This window comes from Pipistrellus kuhlii, unplaced genomic scaffold (genome assembly GCF_014108245.1).
Source record: "Pipistrellus kuhlii isolate mPipKuh1 unplaced genomic scaffold, mPipKuh1.p scaffold_m20_p_15, whole genome shotgun sequence".
Taxonomy (NCBI): domain Eukaryota; kingdom Metazoa; phylum Chordata; class Mammalia; order Chiroptera; family Vespertilionidae; genus Pipistrellus; species Pipistrellus kuhlii.
The window spans coordinates 44,454,798-44,473,474 of NW_023425460.1; the positions used below are offsets into that span (position 1 = coordinate 44,454,798).

Here is an 18,677-nt window from a genome sequence, read left to right on the forward strand (position 1 = left end):
ACCACTGACAAACGCAGCCTTTGGCAGAACCACTCCAAGGACAGTGCTGGTGGGAATGGGGTGAGACCCCTTCCCTCCCTCCCACCCCCAGTGCCCAAGGAAGCCCCCCCCAGATGGCTGAAACCCGCCTTCCTGGGAGCTTGGGGCCCATGCGGGTTGTGCAGAGAGCACCGTGCAGGCCCAGCTTCCAAGTGATGGAGAAGGGTGAGTAGCGATCACTCAAACAGGAGCCACCATTGCCTGCCAAAGCTGCCCCCTCAGTACCTCAGTCTGGCTGTGCCCATCAAAGTTAAGACACATCACATTGGTGGGCACTTACAAACATAGGCACATGAATTAAAAGCTTAAGTTGAATAGTAAAAGGCTTCAAATCTGCTGAGCTTTCTAATTTTAGGTGAGATAGAGAAAAAACAAACAAACACAACCCTGCAAAATCTTGCCAGTACTTTTGCATCAAAGAGAGAGATACATTTGCTAATTGAAAAATAGTGAAAAATATGGAGATGCCAGCTATGCAAATTAACATATGCCCAGATCTAAAAGAAATCATGCCAGAGCAGGAGGAAATTAAGCAAATTAGGGTTATGTGGAAACATCCCTAGAAGAAAAATGAGAGGGCTCAGGTGACTCAGTTTGTCCCTAGGAGGGTGGCGTGGACCAGTGCAGAGCACGGGGATGGAGGGTCCCAGGTATGTCTGTGGCTGCAGGCCGGTGACTGCATGCCCTCCCGCCCAGGTCAGGCTGAGTTTGCTACGTGCTCCTGAATGCAAGCCTCACAACCCCCCTTTGGCCGGAGCAGCAGGAAGCCCTCCACCAGGCTCCTCAGGAGCACTGGGCTTGAGCTGCAGGTAGCTGGTTGGGCTTCTCCACTTAGCGACCTGAGGACCTAATTAGCTGGGGAAGTCTCCATCCCGCCCCCAGCACAAACCGCCCATGACTGACTGGGCTGCGTTCCCCGAGCTGCCCAGGATCACAAGCAAGTGGCTGGGCCTCCGGGGATGGGTCTGTGGCAGGAGGGAGGTCTGGGGAGCTATTGGGAAGCTCGCCGCCTGGTGGTGACTGCTCTTAGGCAGCGCTGAGCTGAGCCAGGCTGTGGGCCAGGCAGGGGTGGGGAAAAGAAGGGTTTGTCCTTGGCCCCTGGCAGCAGAAGCACAGCTCTGTGCCTGGGGAACCCCATCGGGTTGACAGCGGGCTTCTCCTGAGAAAGAGGGCGTCCCGTGCAAAGGCCCGGAGGCGACCTCCCGGCGCGTTGCACAGAAGCTAGCGGAGCGCGGGGTAGGGCCGCGGAAGGAGGGCCCGCTGGGGGCTTGGGACAGTGTTTGGCACATTCACCCCGAAAGAAATCTCTTCCCCGGTGACAATCCGCGCCGCCTGGCGCCGGGGTCTTCAACCAGCATCCCCTCGGGCCCTGCGCCCTTGACCCCAGAGAAGCCGGGCGGAGAGCGGACCTTGCTCGGCGGCCCCGACTGGCGCCCCAGCCCCGCCCGGCGGCGGGACGTGCCCGGCTGGAGCGCGGCCACCTGGGCTTCCGCTCGCCACCGCGCGGATTCGGGCTCCGGGCTCCGGGCTCCGGCGCTTTGCGCACCGTGGCGAGGGCCGGGCGCAATCCGCGGGATCCGGGCCAGGCGCGCCCCCAGCTCCCGGCGCCCCCGCCTGCCCCGCCTGCCCGGGGTCCGATCCGGGTGGGTGCGGGCGGCCGGGCGGGGCCGGGAGTCCGGGGCGCGGCGGGCGGGGCGGGCGGAGGTCCGGGGCGGGGGCTGCGCCGCGGCCGCGCTCGGAGGGAGGACGCGGGCGGGAGGAGGGGCTCCCCGCGCGGGGCAGGGGCGGAGCGAGCGGCGGCGGCGGCGGCGGCGCCGCGGAACCAAGTGAGTTCGCTCCGGAGCCCGCGCCGCGGCCGGCCGCACCCCCGGCGCCCGCCCGCCCCCGCCGCCCCCGCCGCCCCGGCCGCCGCCGCCCGCGTGGGCATGTAGGATGCTGGTGGGCTCCGGGCTCCCGCGGCGGCGGCGGCAGCCTCTCCTCTGGCCGCTGCACGCGGACCCGCCGCCGCCGCCGCCGCCCTGGGTCTGGATGGTCCCCGGCTCCACCGGGCTGCTCCGGCTGGGCGCCGGGGTCGCGCCCCCGCCCGTGCTGCTCGCAGCGGCCCGGCCCCCCGCCGCCCCGCTGCTCCCGGGGCCGCCCGGCTGGCCAGCCCCCGGCGAGCCGCTGCTGCCGCTGGTGCCGCTGCCCGCTGCGCCAGACCCCGCCGCCGCCGCCAGCGCCGCGCACCGCTACCCGCTGCTCCCCGGGCAGGTAACGCCCCCGCCCCCGCCCCCGCCCCGGTCCCGGGTTCGGGTCCCCGCGCGCCCCTGCCCCGGGCGCGGCCCTCGCTGGCCCGGGCGGCCGGCCTGGGGCCCGGGCTCTCCCGCCCCCGGAGGTCCGGGCTCCCCAGCCAGCAGCGCCAGCCCGGCAGCCGTGCATCGGCCACAAAGTTCATGCTTTGACGTCCCGCTCTGCCCCCCGAAGCAGTCTTCCCGTATTTTCCTCGGTCTCTCAGCCAAGCCTTTTGGGGACCCGCACCCCAAGGCCCGAGCTGGAACCCAGGTGGCCGCAACTTCGGCGGCGCCGGGGCCGCTGTCCAGCGCGCGCGGTGCTGAAGCCGCCGCCGCGGGAGCCGGCTGATGGCAGAGAAGTTAATACTTTCATAGTCTCTCTCCGCCAGACTTGAAAATCAGGCTGGGAATCGATAGCTGTTTCTGATTCCGATCTGGTTGGGGTTTGTGTGTTGTTGTTTTTTTTTTCCTCTTCGGTGTGAAAATAGACTCAGGACAATGCTTAAGAGAATGCAAGCCAGTGGAAGCTGCAGGGGAATCCTGCCTTCAATACGGAGAAATGTGACCGGTGATAAACCGCCGCCCCCACCCCCAACCGAGGTCCACCCGAGCCCGCCTCCTTAGCTAGCTGACGCCATCCTGCACTTTGGAATACTTGGGCATGGAAAACCCGGAATTAAAAAAGGAAAAGTGATTGTACCTTTGGTTAGTGGTGCAACCCAGCAAGGCAGGCTGGTTTGGGCAAGATGCATTGTTTGCTCTCTTAACTATGCGGATGCATTTAAATCAGGGGAAAACGCGTTTTATTCCAAGGGTAGTATTCGTTAGCATATTCAAACGAGTGGTGTGTGAGAACCCACCATTTGATTAATTTTATTCCCATCGTATCTTGTGAGCTTTCCTTAAGGATGTTGTTAAACTCCGCCCACACTGGTCTTTAGACCTGATGATAACATCACACATGCAGTCCTGGATGCCTATTTTGATGTGCGATGCAGTTCATATCGGGTTTTATTGAATAAACGTGGGTAGGTTTTTTTTTGGCATTTTCAGGGGTTGCTATGTCAGAGTGCTGCCACTAGAGGTATATGATGCCCAGGAACTACATTTTCTCTCTCTCTCTCCCCCTCCTATATAGAACACTGCATTTTTTGGGGGTGTAAATTTAAAAATGTATTTTAAAAAAATCTTCTTTTTAAAAATATTTTTGCGCTACATGTTTTCTGTGAAATGACAATATTTAGAACCAGAAGGACATTTTCACGTAACAGGAAAATTTAAGAAAAAAAAATGCTTTTATGATCTTAAAAGAAGTAGATGTGGAAGCATTCCACATCATGGAGCAACAGCTCTGTCAGTTCTCTGCTCGTGACAATTCGGTTATTGTAACCAGGGAGACTGTCTCCGAGCCGGCCTGCCCCTCTGGCTGCTTGCGGTTCACTCTGTGCTTGGGGATCTTTGGTTATCGATGAGCCGCCCTTTCCTCTCCTTTGCCTTGGAATCTGTTAGCACTTGAGAGGCAAGGGCAACTTTCAATCTTAGTTCCTTCATGAGCTTTATTTTGAAAATATCATTGGTGTTTGTCCTTTAAAAAGATGCGTATCATTCGTGCAGAATGTGATACTGGCAGGGACTACCATGACATACAGCTCTCCGCTTGCCTCTGAAGAGAATTCAAGATCCATACAGGGATGACCCAGCATCTCCCCTCTCCATTGTGGCTCCTCCTAGCTCAGGCAGAAGCCCACTTCTCACCCGGCTCTGTGGTTTTGTGCTTAAAAGTTCTTTCTCAGTATCAAAGAGTGCAGTGTGGATCATGGTTTGTGACGGTATCCATTTTTAAGACGTGTGGGTTTTTATTTATTTATTTATTTATTTATTTTTAACTGGGGAAAGAGGAGGTTTTTCTCCTCGTTAAATACATATATTTTTAATTCCATTTTTTTAAAAATTAAAAAGCAGCTGCCCCCGTAGCCTGGGACAAACTAGAGCTGATAGATCTGGGCTAACAAGCACTCCCTTCTCTCTTCTTGGGTTTCAGTGGCTATTCGGTGGCTCTTCTCCTCCCGTAGGCCTGTCCCCCTCTTCCACTGTGGAGCTGGTGCCCATTTTCCCACATGTCTGCCCATCTGCTCTCCCACCTCCTGCTGGGAAAGGTTGGATAGACAAACGGATACCCAACTGTAAGGTAAACATGCAAGTAGTTTCATTGGATAAGTGGGAGTCAGTTATGAAGTCGTTGGGTATTTCCATAACAATAGAAAACAGCGTGTTTTCTCTCTGCTAATTGCACCAGATCGACCTTCTAGGTCTAAAGAGGGATCTTTTCAAAACAAGATCAGTCTGTTAAACACCAGCAGATTGGAGGGGGTAAGGGGTGGGGGAGGCAGGGGAAGGGAATGGCATTTCATTTTAGCTTAATATATTTAGATTCCATAGAACGATATAGAATTTTCCATTGGAAATCAGAAGCTACTCTTTACAATTTTTTAATTCAGTTTTTAAACCTGTAACAATGGGTCAGCAGCTGGCCTTAAACACGATGTAATTCAAGTATACATTTTTAAAAGCGAGCTTTTCTTGCTATGACTGCTTTAAGCATTCCTCTTTCTGGTGGTTTATTTTGGCGTTTGAATTCAAATGTACTGATTACACTTCATTTGAAAACTTAAAAAAAAAAAAAAAGAAAGAAAAGAAAAATTGTATGGTGACTAGTCTGTGCCAAAGGACCTCCTTGTGATGGTTCTTTAGTCTGTCCACGGGCTGCTGTGCTGAATTAATCAAGTCAGTCGTGGAAGACCAGCGCAGACCACGGCACCTTCATGGTCATTGTTATTGGAGCCCGGTGGATCTTTAGGTTGAGGAGGATGCTTTTATAGAGTCCCTGCTTAGAGACTCTCCAATATTTGATCAATGTAAGACAAGACAGATATTTTACAGTCGTCTTTCGTCTTTCTCATGTGCATGGTCTGAATGTCACACTTGCTTTCTTTTTTGGACAGATCTTTTTAAATAATTCCTTTGCTCTGGACTCAACGTGGATATATCCCGAGGAATCAAGATTGTTCCATGGGTATGAAAAGCCTCATTTATTGGCAAATCAAGTAGCTGTGTCTCTGTCCAGGCCAGCGCCTGCCTCCAGGTCTCTTCCCACAGTGGTGTTAGCACCTCAGCCTATACCAGGTTGGTGCCCAATTAGCCGTGCCCGCGTGCTTTTTTACTTTTCTTCCTCCTTTTTGTTCTAGCCACAAGTGAGCCAGTTGTAGGAATGAATACTGCATTTGCCATTTTAATGAAACAATTCTTTTACATTCGTTCAGTAACATATCATTTCTTTTCCTTGGCATGTTTCCTTTTGGTAAAGAAATGGAGTTTGGGGTAACTTCACTGTGTTTGGGGGGAGGCATGGAATTTGATTTAAGATTTTGATTCAAGATTGATTTAAGAATTTGATTTAAGATTGAAGAGATGGCAGAAGGGATTTTCCAGGACCATATTTTTGGTGCTTCATTTTTAGAATTGGACCACAGCTTCTGCTGGTAGCTCTTAACAGGGGCACCACGTGATCAGGACACTCATGTGGGGCGAGGTGCATGCGTCAACGCTGCCCAGTCTGCAGAACATGTGAGGTTTCTGTGACCTCACATAGCGAGCGGTGCCGGGCATGGTGTAGAGAAGCACATACTATTTGGAAGACGAGTTTTGTTCTGTCTTTGGAGTCTCGGTGACCTGAAAGAACACTTGTCTGGGAATAAACTCCCTTGAAATAATCCCTTCATGAAAGATCGTGTAATAAACCCATATAGTAACAGGAGAGCAGAATCGTCTTATGAATTTTTAAATTGATTTTTAAAATCACCTCAACATAAGATCATATTATAAAAGCAAATGTTGCCAGTGCCAGAATTACCTTGCAACACCCTCCATTATGGAATATTTTATGACTTCAGAATTACATTAGCTTCCTGTAATTTCCTACCTACCACGCACGTCTCGACGGGTGTCTCTGAAATTTAGTAATAAGGACATGCCCTGTGGCTAACGGGATGGTTGGGGAGATAGGTCTGCGGGCTGCTCTGTTTGCCTACCTTGCGTCTTCTAATTTGCTAGGGGTCTTGTTTAGTAATAAGTCAGGAAGAACAGCTTCGTTATTTGTGTGTTTTTTTTTCCATGGGCCTTAATGATTCTTGACTGAAACTTGCCTTCTGTCCTTGCCTGGTAACTAGGCATTACCACGTTATTAAAATCCGCACGAGCAGCATCCACACGTGCATTTATAGACATTTTTCAAGAAGATGATTATGTTTCCTATTTCGTGTAATGATGATGAAAGGTGGTTAGGCTGCATGGGTTCACACAAGGATTCGTGGCTGCAGGTGGCTCTTTTGGTATACGTAAGCATAATATTTCTATTTCCTCATGCATCAGCAATAGCTGTCACCCAGATAATTAGAAATTAAGTTTAAAAAGAGGTAAGTTAGTTAAACCAGTCAGGCAGAATCTTTGCGTCAACTTCCCAACTCTCAGCCCATCCTTGAGTATTATAGATGTTTTGCAGTGTACCTTAACCTCTTCTTGGAACACTCATACTACGAACACACTAAATATCTCTTTAGTTGAAGAAGCTGTTGATGTAAGAATCATCCAAACCTGTGGAGAATTTTTAATAAGAGTTTATTTGAGCGAAACTGATGACAGCTGCCGGGAAGCAAGATCTCAAACACTCCTGAGATAATCGTTTTTGCAGCTTCTTTTATGCATTTGAAATTAAGGAGGGAACCCAGGGAAGATTAGAGAAAGCTAGGCGGGGATCGGATTACAGAATAGTTAATAAGATTATGTACTCTTTGGAGGGTGGTAATTGCTTTTGTTATTTCAAAGGTGCACTAAGGTAGATGCACAGGAACAATGAACAAGGCTGGCTTATAACTTTTCACTAAAGGAGAGGGCAAAGGGGGGATAAACAATGGCGGAAAGAGATTGGACTCTGGGTGACGAGGGCACAATGCAGTGGGCAGATGATGTGTTATTGAGTTGTATGCTTGAAACCTGTAGGGTTTTATTAACCAATGTCACCCCAATACATTTAATAAAAAAGAAGTTAGAAGCCTGGGGTGTCACTACCCACCATGACCTACCCAGTTAGGAATTTATGGTCAGATCACTGTGTGAGGTTACTTTCTGTAGAACCCCTTTTTCTTCCAGAATTCCCCCTTTTGATTATAAATCAATCTGAAGGATGCCTTGATGACCAACCTTTGGTTGGACAATGTGGCCTCACAGGGCTCAAAAGGCTCAGTTTTAGGAAGTCTCAGTATCAATGCTTGTTGAGATGGTGGACCATTGGGGATGGGCAGTGCTATAGCCATGAGATGTGAGGCTGAATTTCCCCCAAAAGGGAGGGCAGGTGAACGGAAGGCTTTGGGTCCTGTGGCTTTCACTGTGAAGAACATTGAACCATTTCTATCCTGTAAACTGTCATGATCTGAGTTTTGTCTTCTGCCTCATTTTTTTTTCTGTATTTGGTATGTAGTATGACATTTATGTAAGCCATGAAAGAGAGTATTAAGTTCAGTCATCAGCAACAGTTGGACTGGCATTGTCCCCAGACTGGCCCGCAGGTCAGCTCCCACCGAAGTGCAGGCCTCCCCCGAGGTCTCCTTTTCTGAGAGAAGGCACAGGTCAGGCTGAGGGACCCCCCTCCTCCAAGTGCATGAATTTTCATGCACCGGGCCTCTAGTTCAAAAATATAAAGGACTTTCAACTCAATAACAACACTCTCAAACAAACAATCTGATTAGAAATTGGGCAGAAAAACAAAACAGATATTTGTCCAAGAAGACAAACAGATGGCCAACGGGTACAAGAAAAGATTCTCAATATCACTAGTCATCAAGACAATGCAAATAAAAGCCACAATGAGTATCACCTCACACCTGCTTGCATAACTATTATAAATAAGATGAGAGATAACAAGAAGTTGGTGAGGATGTGGGGGAAAGTGAACCCCTGGGCATGATGGCTGGGGAGGTAAATTGGTTCAGTCGTTATGGAAAACAGCACAGAGGTCTAAACAATTAAAAATAGAAGTACCATGTGATTCAGTGATACCACTTCTGGGCATATACAGAAAGGAAATGAAGGCAGGATATCGAAGAGGTACCTGCATTTCCATGTTCATTACAGCATTGTTCACAGTAGCCAAGGTGTGGGAGACAACCTGCGGATCCACCTATAAATGAATGGAAAAAGAAGATACAGTACATGTAATACAATTGAATATTACTCAGCTAGGAGATAGGAAGAAATCCTACCATTTGGGACAACATGGGTGGACCTTGAGGGCATGAGACTAGATGAGAAAAGCCAGGCACAGAAAGACTAATCCTGGAGGATCTCACTTATCTGTGGATCTTAAAAAAGCCACATCTCAAAAAGCAGAGACCAGACTGGCGGTTGCCAGGGCTGAAAGAAGTGGACGTGGTAGATGCTGGTCAAAGGTACAGACTTGCTGTTGGGAGAGGAACATGCTTTGGGGCACTAACTCACAGCCCACGATTACAGTCAACAAGATGGAATCACCTACAACAGCTATCCAGAGACTAGACCTCAAACGCTCTCACAAAAACAAACAAAACCCAAACACCTCCACAAAACCCAAGAAAATCCTCAACTCAACGAGCTAAGCTTCCATCTTAGGAAACTAGAAAAGGGACAGCTAACCTGTAAGAGGCCGAACGGAGGAAATAGTGAAGATAAGAGAAGGAATCAAAGAACCTAAAACGAGAAAAATATAAAGAAAATCAATGACAGCAAAAGTTCTTTTTTAAAAAATGATCGGTACCAGTACAGTCAGAACCCCCTGGCTATAGAGTATAAGAAAAAAGAGAGACAACACAGATTGCTGAAGTCATGACGAGCAAAAGGCATCACTATAGATTTTAGTACAGAAACTTAATGGGAAAACCATATAGAGGACCTCATGGCGATGAGTTTAACAGCCTGGAAGAAACAGGCATAGTCTTTGTAAGTCACCCCTACCTGTGCTTACTCCAGAAGAAACAAAGAATGGATAACCAGAAGCACTGAAGCAGCTCTGTTCTTCCAATAGAGAGCACCAGGCCCAGACAGCTCACTGCACCCCTGCCCAGTGTGTAACGAGGAAAGAATACCATGTCTAAGTAAATTGCTTCAGAAAATAAAAGCAGGAATAGCATTTCGCAAGTTATTATTATTATTATTTTTTTTAGGTCAGCATCCCTCTGATAAAAAAACCGAATAGATACTACAAAAAAGACAATTACAGGCCCATATGCTTCATAAACATTAGTGAAAAAAAAATCCTCAGCATAATATTAGTGATGTACACAGCTCACAGCACCCCATGAGCCAGTGGGGCTTTTTGTAGGAATGCGATGCCAGCCCAGCGTTAGAAAATCAATGTCATTTACTTTACAGAAACAACGAAGAAGAAAAACAGCAGGATCATTTCAATAGATGTGGAAAATACATTTGTCAAACTCAAAATCTATTCAGATATTAAAAAAAAAAACAACAAACCTCTAATTCAACTCAGTATTAAAGGGGACATCATCAGACTGACAAAGAACATCTATGAAAGGCCCACAGCTACAGTCATATCTCATACTGAACGCCTGATGTTTTCTGAGATGGAGAATGGGACGAGGATTTGTGCTCTCAACTCTCCCATGCAAGCCTGTGCTGGAAGGCCTACCCGATGCAATAAAGAACAAGAAAAAAGAACGAGGAGCATGCACACAGAGGGAGGAGGAAGAAACGAAACTGTCTTCTGTGCAGACAAAGCGAAGCATGCAGACCATCATCCCTAAGAGTCTACTGAGAGCCGTCGTACCAATAGGTTGTTTATCAAGGTTGCAGGCTACAAGGTCAATGTGAAAATTCAATCGCAGTGCTGTATTGCTGGTGGCGAACAATTGGAAATTAAAATAAAATGGTAGTACATTAAAGCACCCCGAACATGAAATGTTTACAGAGGAAGCTAACAAAATATGTACCCAGAAAACTAGAAAACATTGGTTAGAGAAATCAGACTTTAATAAATGGAGAGAGATTTTGTGTTGATGGGCTGAGAGACTCAATGTTAAGATGCCAATTCCTTCCAGGTTGACCTATGAGTTCCATGTAATCCTAAATAAAACCCCAGTGTCATAGTGGTTTACAAGCTAATTCTATAATTGGCATAGGAAGCCAAGGAAGCAAAGTAGCCACAACTGTTTTGAGAAAGAAAACTAAATGTGGAGGAAGCATAAATAAGTGATTTGAATGTTTGTGATTGAGCTCCAAGAATTCGGGCCTTGTGGAATTGGTGAAAGTATAAGAACAAAGATCAATAGAAATAGTAATAGACCTTCCAGAAATAGGCACACACATACGTGGTCAATTGATTTTTTGACAAAGGCATAAGGGCAACTCAATAGAGAAAAGCTTGACTTTCCATAAATGGTCCGGGGACTGGTCTTTAAAACAAAAACCAAACCTTGTCCAATACCTTGTATCATATACAAAAATTATCTTGAAGTAGATGAGAGGTGTGATTATAAAACTCCAAACCCTAGAACTTCTGAAAAAAACACTCACGCCACATAAAAGAGAAATTTGTGATCTTGAATTAGGCAGAGGTTTCTTAGATATGACACCAAAGCGTGAGCCATAAAAGCAAACGCATGGATGGACTAGATTTCATCCATATTAAATGCTGCCGCTCTTTGAAAGTACTTCGAATCAAATGGAAAGAAAAGCCAAATACTAAGAGAAAATACTTGCAAAGCACATATCTAATAAATAATTGATATCCCGAATACACAAAGGACTCTCACAAGCCAAGAACAAGAAAACAAACAACCCAACAAAGTGGGCAAAATGTGATCCCAGACGCGTCGCCAACACAGATGCGTGGACGGCAATGAGCACGGGCAAAGCTGCTGGCTGTCCCCGTCGGGGCCAGGTACCCCGAGTCCGCGGTGAGAGCCCACACGCCTCTCAGAGGGGCTGTAGCTTCAGCACACGGGGAGCGGCTGGCCCTTCCATAACCTGCTGGTGGGAATGCAGCCACTTTGGGGTCAGTGTGGGCGTCTCTCACAGGCAGACCCACATCCGATACCCAGTAATCTGCCTACACAGTCACCCAAGAAAAACAGATATGCCCACCCCGACACCTGTGCACAGCTGTGTACAGAGGCTTTGTCTGTGAGCAGCAAGACCCGGGAACAGCGTGAAGGTCCGCTACTTGGGGAGTGATGGATGAGGGCGGAGATAACGAGGCACGGCTTCTGGTTCAACAGCCAGCGGTTGGACCCCGAACCCGTGATGCTAAGTGAAACCATCCAGAAGCAAACACCCACGTCATACATGCTGCCCTTTTCTGACTTAAGAGCAGACACAGATCGGTGGTTTCCAGGGGTAGGGTTAGGGTTTGGAGGAAGGTATTGACGATGGGGTCCCGGGGGGAGAGGGTTAGGGGCTGTGGACAGGTTATCTGACTGTGGTAGTGATTACATGACTGTGTATATTGAAATTCTGAGAACTGTGCACCTAAAAGGAGTGAATTTGGCTGAATGCAATTTTTACGCGAGTGCACTCAACATTTGTTTTTTAAAAGGAAGAGACATAAGAGACACACCCAGAACTGTGTGCGAAGTTTACCTGACCCCGGTTTGAAAGAAAAAGATGGAAAGACAACTGGAGAAATCCAGACGCTGACTATGTCTTGAAAACATGAGGGAATTACGTTCATCTTATCAGTCTGTAGGTGTGACAGGTGTTCTGTGCTTATGCTTAAAAAAAAAAAATATATATATATATATATATATATATATATATACACGTATATATATATATACATATATATATACATATATATATATATATATATATATATATATATATATATTATTGATTTTTTTTACAGAGGGGAAGAGAGAGGGATAGAGATAGAGAGCTAGAAACATCGACGAGAGAGAAACATCAATCAGTTGCCTCCTGCACATCCCCTACTGGGGATGTGCCTGCAACCAAGGTATATGCCCTTGACCGGAATCAAACCTGGGACCCTTTAGTCCACAGGCTGACTCTATCCACTGAGCCAAACTGGTTTCGGCTGTGCTTACGCTTTTTAAAAGAACTCTTATACTTGAGAGTTGACTACTGCAATCGGAGGATAAGGTCAATCTACCACACGTGTGCTCGGATCCAGGTATGCTGCTGGGGGCGCGTGTCATGAGGAAACACGCCCACTGCCACCTGGTGACTGGATGTTGTGACTTGATCGTGGGGCTCCTGGGGCTGTTATCCACTCTATTATTGTTGGAAGTTGCCATAATAGCAAAGAGGAAAAAATAGCGCCATGAAACACACTTCAAAAAAGTGACAGTGATAGTGGGGGATCTCACCTGCCTGCCACAGTGCAGTGAACATGAAAATGAAAGATGAACCCTAAAGAGACACCCAGCCGCCTGGAAGTTACAAGACTACCAAACAGAGAGGAATGAAGCAAGCCCAGATGGCAAAACCAGACTTTTGGTGTGAGAGGCAAACACGAGGTGTGCTATTAGGAGTGATGAGTTGTGGGCATTGGTGCTAAAGAGTAGATCCAAAGCTCAGAGTGATGATGGGGTGAGCTATGAAAGTGTGGGGACCAGCGTAAATCCACTTTCAAATCAAGGCAGTAGAAAGTTAGAGGAAACTAAGGAAAACCTGAGGAAGCAGATGATAAGAATAAAGGCAAACATTTATAGTTTTAAACACAAAAATAAATTCAGTTGATTAAACATGCTTTCCTCACTGATGGTTATAAAAACAGAAATACATTAACTGGAAATATCTTTTCTCAGTATTAGTAATTTTTAAATGATTAGGTTAGCTATTTCCTGGGAAGTGGTCAACTTGGATCAAGATGGACACCTACATAGATGCCCCCAGGACTCCTGCCTCCTCTGAGTGGACTTCTGCTCAGAGACCTCATTCTCCCCTGTCCCTGGGCCTGGCCCTCTGAGCCTGGCCCCGACTCAGTCCTCACCGGTAAAGCCTCCCAAACTCCAAGGAGAACCTTTAGTAATTATAGTTTGTTTTAGGACATAGAAAATGGTGACATGCTAATATAGATTATGGAAGTCATTTACCCATTTTACCGATGTTTTTAGAAAATAGAAAACAAACAGAAGCAAGTAAATTATATGGTCAGATTTCAGTTGTAAAGGGAGCCGTAACAATCCTTAAGTATTACTGAAAATATGAAAATGTAACTAACACCTGCCAGGACTCAGTGGAGCGAATTTCATCGTTGTAGAAATTGTATGAAAATAAGAAAAACATGGCAATGACATCAGATATGTGGGTTTAATAAGAAAAAATATATTCTTTCATTAGGCTACTAGAGGCCCAGTGCACAAAATTTGTGCACTTGTGTGTGTGTGGAGGGCATCCCCACAGCCTAGCCTAGAGCCTCCCAGTCCAGGAGCCCTTGGGGGATGTCTGACTGATGGCTTAGGCCCACTCCCAGTTGGGAGCAGGAAACAAAAAAAACCTAAGAATTTGTGGAATTATTTTCAACTGGAGAGACTCACTAGGAAAAATGGAATATTGTGAGATATTAATTATTTGCAAATTGAGTTATGGATGTAGTACAATGCTAATTATATTACTTTTTGAAATCTCTAAAAAATCTTGATCATGGAATATACACCTGAGATGAACAAATATAGGATGCCCCCCCAAAATGTATACAGACACTTTGAATAATTAGAAAGGAAATGTTTACTAAAACACATTTAATTTTCAAAATTGAGCTACCAGCTGTTTTGGGATAAAATGTAGATTTTTTTTTTAATCTATAAGAGGGATTTAACTTATTCTAAAGTCACATCAGTTTTTAAAATGTGGTACTGATGTACTAATCTACATATAGATTAATGTAATAAGTTTTAAAAGAATTGTTATGGAGGACAATGTCCTAGTACCATAATAAAAAAAATAGATACAAAGAGAGGACTCACAGCATAATAATAAATTATTATTTGTTAATTATGAGTATTATGCGAGATGTGGTTTCCTCACAGGTAATTCAGGAAATGCAAATTTAAGCCAGAAAATGTAGCATTCTCCTATTACATAAATTGGCACAGGTTTTCAGAAATCTTGGCTCCATTCCGTGTTTGCAGTAGAGAATAGTGTTCATTCTTCCACAACTGTTAGAAGTCGTGTGTTTTGAGTCATGCGACTGACTGGACTTTCAGGCCCTTTAAAATGTTCATATAATTTCACTCAGTGAGTTCATGTATACGGCCGGTTACAGAAAGAGCCTGTGACAATTTACAATCCCAAGAGGAAAATTAAATCTCAAATGTCCTTGACTAGATAAGTGTCAAGCGAATTGTGAAACATCACTATTTAAAATACCTCCCACTTTTAATAACATCACGTTTGGAAGATTGTTTAGACAAAAGCAAATGCTTTTATTATATTTTAGTAAATTTTTAAAAGCAGGGGACAAACCACTTGAACCAGATGACCTGAATTCTTGGAGCACTGGACACACGCTCACACTCATGTGCACACTGACGACAGACTGAAGGAGACACATCAAGATGTTAATAGTGGCTATTTCTGTTGCTGTAGGCTGGGGTGAGGGGTACTTTTATATCCAGCTCTATAATATCTCTTATTTCCTTTTTTGTTGTGAATCCTCACTCAGAGGACATTTTCCCATCGACTTTTAGAGAGAGTGGAAGGCAGGGGGAGAGACACCCACAGAGAGAAACATCAATGTGAGAGAGACACATCGATCGGCTGCCTCCTGCAGGTGCCCCAACCGAGGCTGGGGATCAGGCCCGCAACCGAGGTAAGTGCCCATGACCAGAATGGAATCTGGGTCCCTTCAGTCTGAGGGCCGACACTCTATCCACTGAGCCAAACTGGCGAGGGCTCATTTTCCAGTTTTAATGTACACGCATTGCTTTTAGAGTCAGACAAAAGCCATAAGACACATGCCAGTGCCTCTCTCGTCCTCACGCCATTGAACATGAGACTGTTATCTGCTGCTGGGGCTCGTCCACTCCAGACAGCTACAGAGGAAATGGTGGAGCGGGCCCACTGGTCCCAAAGGGCGCCGCCTGGTGCGGGCGACACAGGTGTATCTTTAACCACTCGTCAGATCGAGGGCAGGGTCCTTGGAGGACCAGGCGTCCAGAGAGCCCAGCGGAGAGGTCTCTCCCTGCATCCTTGCAAACATGCCCTGTGGATCCTTGGGTTCCAGCAGAGGTGGCAGCACCAGCTTCCCGCACAGTGAGCGTCCCCACAGAGCGCCATCCGGAATGCATCCGTCTGTCCCCACTGGAGACCGTGTGTCCGGGCGCTGGTGATGCGGTGAGGGTCAGAGGTCAAGTGTCGCCGAAGCCGGGCAGTCCTGGTCCGGAACCAACCAGCTCCCCGGATGCCATCTTGTGACGTCGCCCTCACACGGGGCACCTGGTACTTGGAGGTCTGGAGTCAGAGCTGCACAGAGTAGGCTTTGGGAGCCCCAACATGGCTTAGCGCATTGGGGGAGACACGCTGCTTCTCTGCGATGGAAAAGCAGCGATCTGAGCAGAAGATGCGATGTGTGTGAGGCTCAGAGCTGCCCGGAGGCCCGAGGGGCCTCTCAGGCGTGTGGGTGCGGGCCGGGCTCTGCCCTGTGGTCTGTGGGCATGTTCCCGCTTAGCTCCAGTTCCAGAGGCGCCCAACATGGGGCCACCTGGGGAAGCCATGAAACACTGGCACGTGGAAAACGCTTACTCAGCCTTCCCTAGCGAGAGGCCTAACATTCTGCTTTGAGAGAAGGGACAGCACAGCACAGACGATGCCAGTCTGCCCGGGGTTCAAAACAGTCCTGCCACTCGCCAGCTGTGTGTTAGCTATGGGCACCTGAATGCATCATGTGAATGGCATCTTCTGTGCTGGCGGTACCCACCTGCTCTCACAGGTAATTCCCCTGAGGCACTGCTCCAGACCGGAGGGAGGCATCTACCCTCCCCGAAGGAACGGGGAGAGCAGCTCCCCCTGTGACTGCTTTCTGTTTTGTCTGTATCACGCGTACTTCAAGGAGCCATTTGGATGAAAATTGGTTGTGTCTCCAGACCCCGTGGTAAATTATTCAGGCATCAACTAAAATTGAGAGGCTGCCTGGATAATGAAAAACTTAAGCGCGGGCTGTGTTTACCAACACAACTTATATCATTTTTAAAAATGAGGAATTTATGTCTGGCAATCTTTTTTTCCCCTTTGGATTTATGGGTGACATTCCACAAAGTAATGAATCAATTCGATGCAAGATGACAGTTCTAAGTCTCAGATGTGGTTCAGATTCTTTACACTGGAGCCGAGATGGGGCCGAGGGAATGACAGAAGAAGGTGTCAGAATTCCATAAACGTGGACTTGGGAAATAAGGGCTATCGCCTCGCTTTCCTCTTATTGGAAGTTTCCAGATGTTGGTGCCTACCTTAAAGCAGCACTCTCTAGCAGAAATACGATGTGAACTACACGTGGAATTTAAAATTTTCTGGCACTCATATTTCAAAAGGTACAGCAAGCCAGGCCGCCGTGGCTCAGTGGTTGAGCGTTGACCTATGAACCAGGAGGTCATGGTTTGATTCCCGGTCTGGGCACAGGCCCGGGTTGCGGGCTTGAATCCCAAGGTGGGGCATACAGGAGGCAGCTGATCAGTGTTTCTCATCATTGATGTTTCTCTCTTTCTCTCTCTCTCTCTTTCTTCCTCTCTGAAATCAATAAAAATATATATTTTTAAAGAGACATCACAGAACAGGTGAAATTCATTTCAGTCCTTTATTTTAGTTAGCCCAATATCCAGAACATATCACTTCACCGTGTCACCAACATAAACTTATCAAAGAGACATTTTCCCTTTCTTTGGCTTTGTTCCTGAAACCCAGCGCGTGTCACACATCCCAGGCCGTGAGTCGCAGTTCAGGGCCCAGTAGCCACACGTGGCCATCACTCCTGGGTGGGACAGGGTAGCAGGAGACGCTGAGTGTGTCTGTGGGGCTCTCAACCGTGTATCTGCGGGTGTACGTTAGAGAAACCGCTCAATCAGGAGCTTAAGTAAGCATTTCGAAGAAATGTACTCAGTGCCCGTTCGGTGAATTCAAAAGTCATGTGACCCCTCTCTGCCTGAGGTCTTATAGGAGCCCGCCTGCCCCCGCCCCCACTCCTGCCCCCTCCGTGTTGCCGAGGCCAGTGGAGGTTTCAGTAAGGGAGCGTGCCAGCCGCTGGCAGAGGGCCTGGGCAGAGGGCCCAGGTGGGTGCCAAGGAGAGTCCTCCAGATGCCCGGGTGGCCCGGGTGTCTCAGAGGGGCGGGGCCGGCCTGCAGAGGGCCTGGGGTCAGACCCAGCGTCCTAGACCTCCCCGGATGGCTGTCTTTGGCAGCAGACAGGTGTGGATGGCTACCAGCAGGTTCCCCAGGACAGAATGTGCCCACACAGCTCTTGGCGAGGGTAGCCCGGGCGGTGATGGTGATGATAAGAGGGCAGCGCGGGCCCAGCGCGGAGCTTGGCTCCGGCCGCCGCCGGCCAGCTCGCCTCCCCGGGCCACCGCCGAGGGAAGCACAGGGTTAATCACTGTTTTGCTTAAAACATTGATTTTTTATAAGTAATCCTTACGGGATAGCATCTCCGGCGTATCTCTCAGCTGGCTTAGCAGTTTTCTTATTTTTCCTTCGGCTGGACCTCTCTTATCTCCCTGTTATTTACTCAGCTCAGGGATTCTCCGAGGCCCTTTGGGGAAGCGAGTTATGCTAATTATTTATCCTGGGGCACAATTTATTGAGTGCCCACTCCTCTTCCACGAGTCAGCTCAGGAGGCTCCAGGCTCCGGTGGGGGCCAGGCCAGGGGCTGGGGGGGAGGGGAAGCAGCTGGCATCCCAGGATGCCCTTGGCTCCGCGCACCGCCTGGCTGGCTCCGTGGCAGCTCGTGTATCTGGCTCGTGTGTCTGTGTGCATCGCACTTCCTACGGCATCGTCTTTCCGCCCGAGCCTTGCAGACCGGTGAGCGGAGGTGCTCGGAGATGCCGGACCCTGGCAGGGGTGCAGGAGAACACCAGGCCCCTCCCCTCCCCCCTTCCCCGCCCGCTTCATCTTGCACCCCCGCAGCGGGCATTCTCAGCACCTGCCTCCCAGCTGCACTCCGCTGCCCGCTCAGGGCCCTGTGCTGGCGGTGGGAGCCAGACTCTGTGCCCGCCCAGGGCCCTGTGCTCACGTCAGCGCTCCTCGCTCCTGGCCGAGGCCCAGGCCTCCTCCCAGCTCACCCCCCACCCAATTCGGGAAAGCATCTTGTCGCTA

The 18,677-nt window shown here is 48.3% G+C and overlaps 1 protein-coding gene across 1 annotated transcript in view; it reads left to right on the forward strand.

The window, feature by feature from the left end:
- Positions 1–1,760: 1,760 nt before the first annotated feature.
- Positions 1,761–18,677, forward strand: part of TCERG1L (transcription elongation regulator 1 like) — an 80,018-nt gene continuing 63,101 nt past the window's right edge. Inside the window, exons 1-3 of the mRNA XM_036437973.2 lie at positions 1,761–2,289; positions 4,351–4,497; positions 5,312–5,492. Coding sequence (XP_036293866.2) covers positions 1,972–2,289; positions 4,351–4,497; positions 5,312–5,492 — 646 coding nt within the window. The 5' untranslated portion in view covers positions 1,761–1,971. The remainder of the gene's footprint in view (positions 2,290–4,350; positions 4,498–5,311; positions 5,493–18,677) is intronic.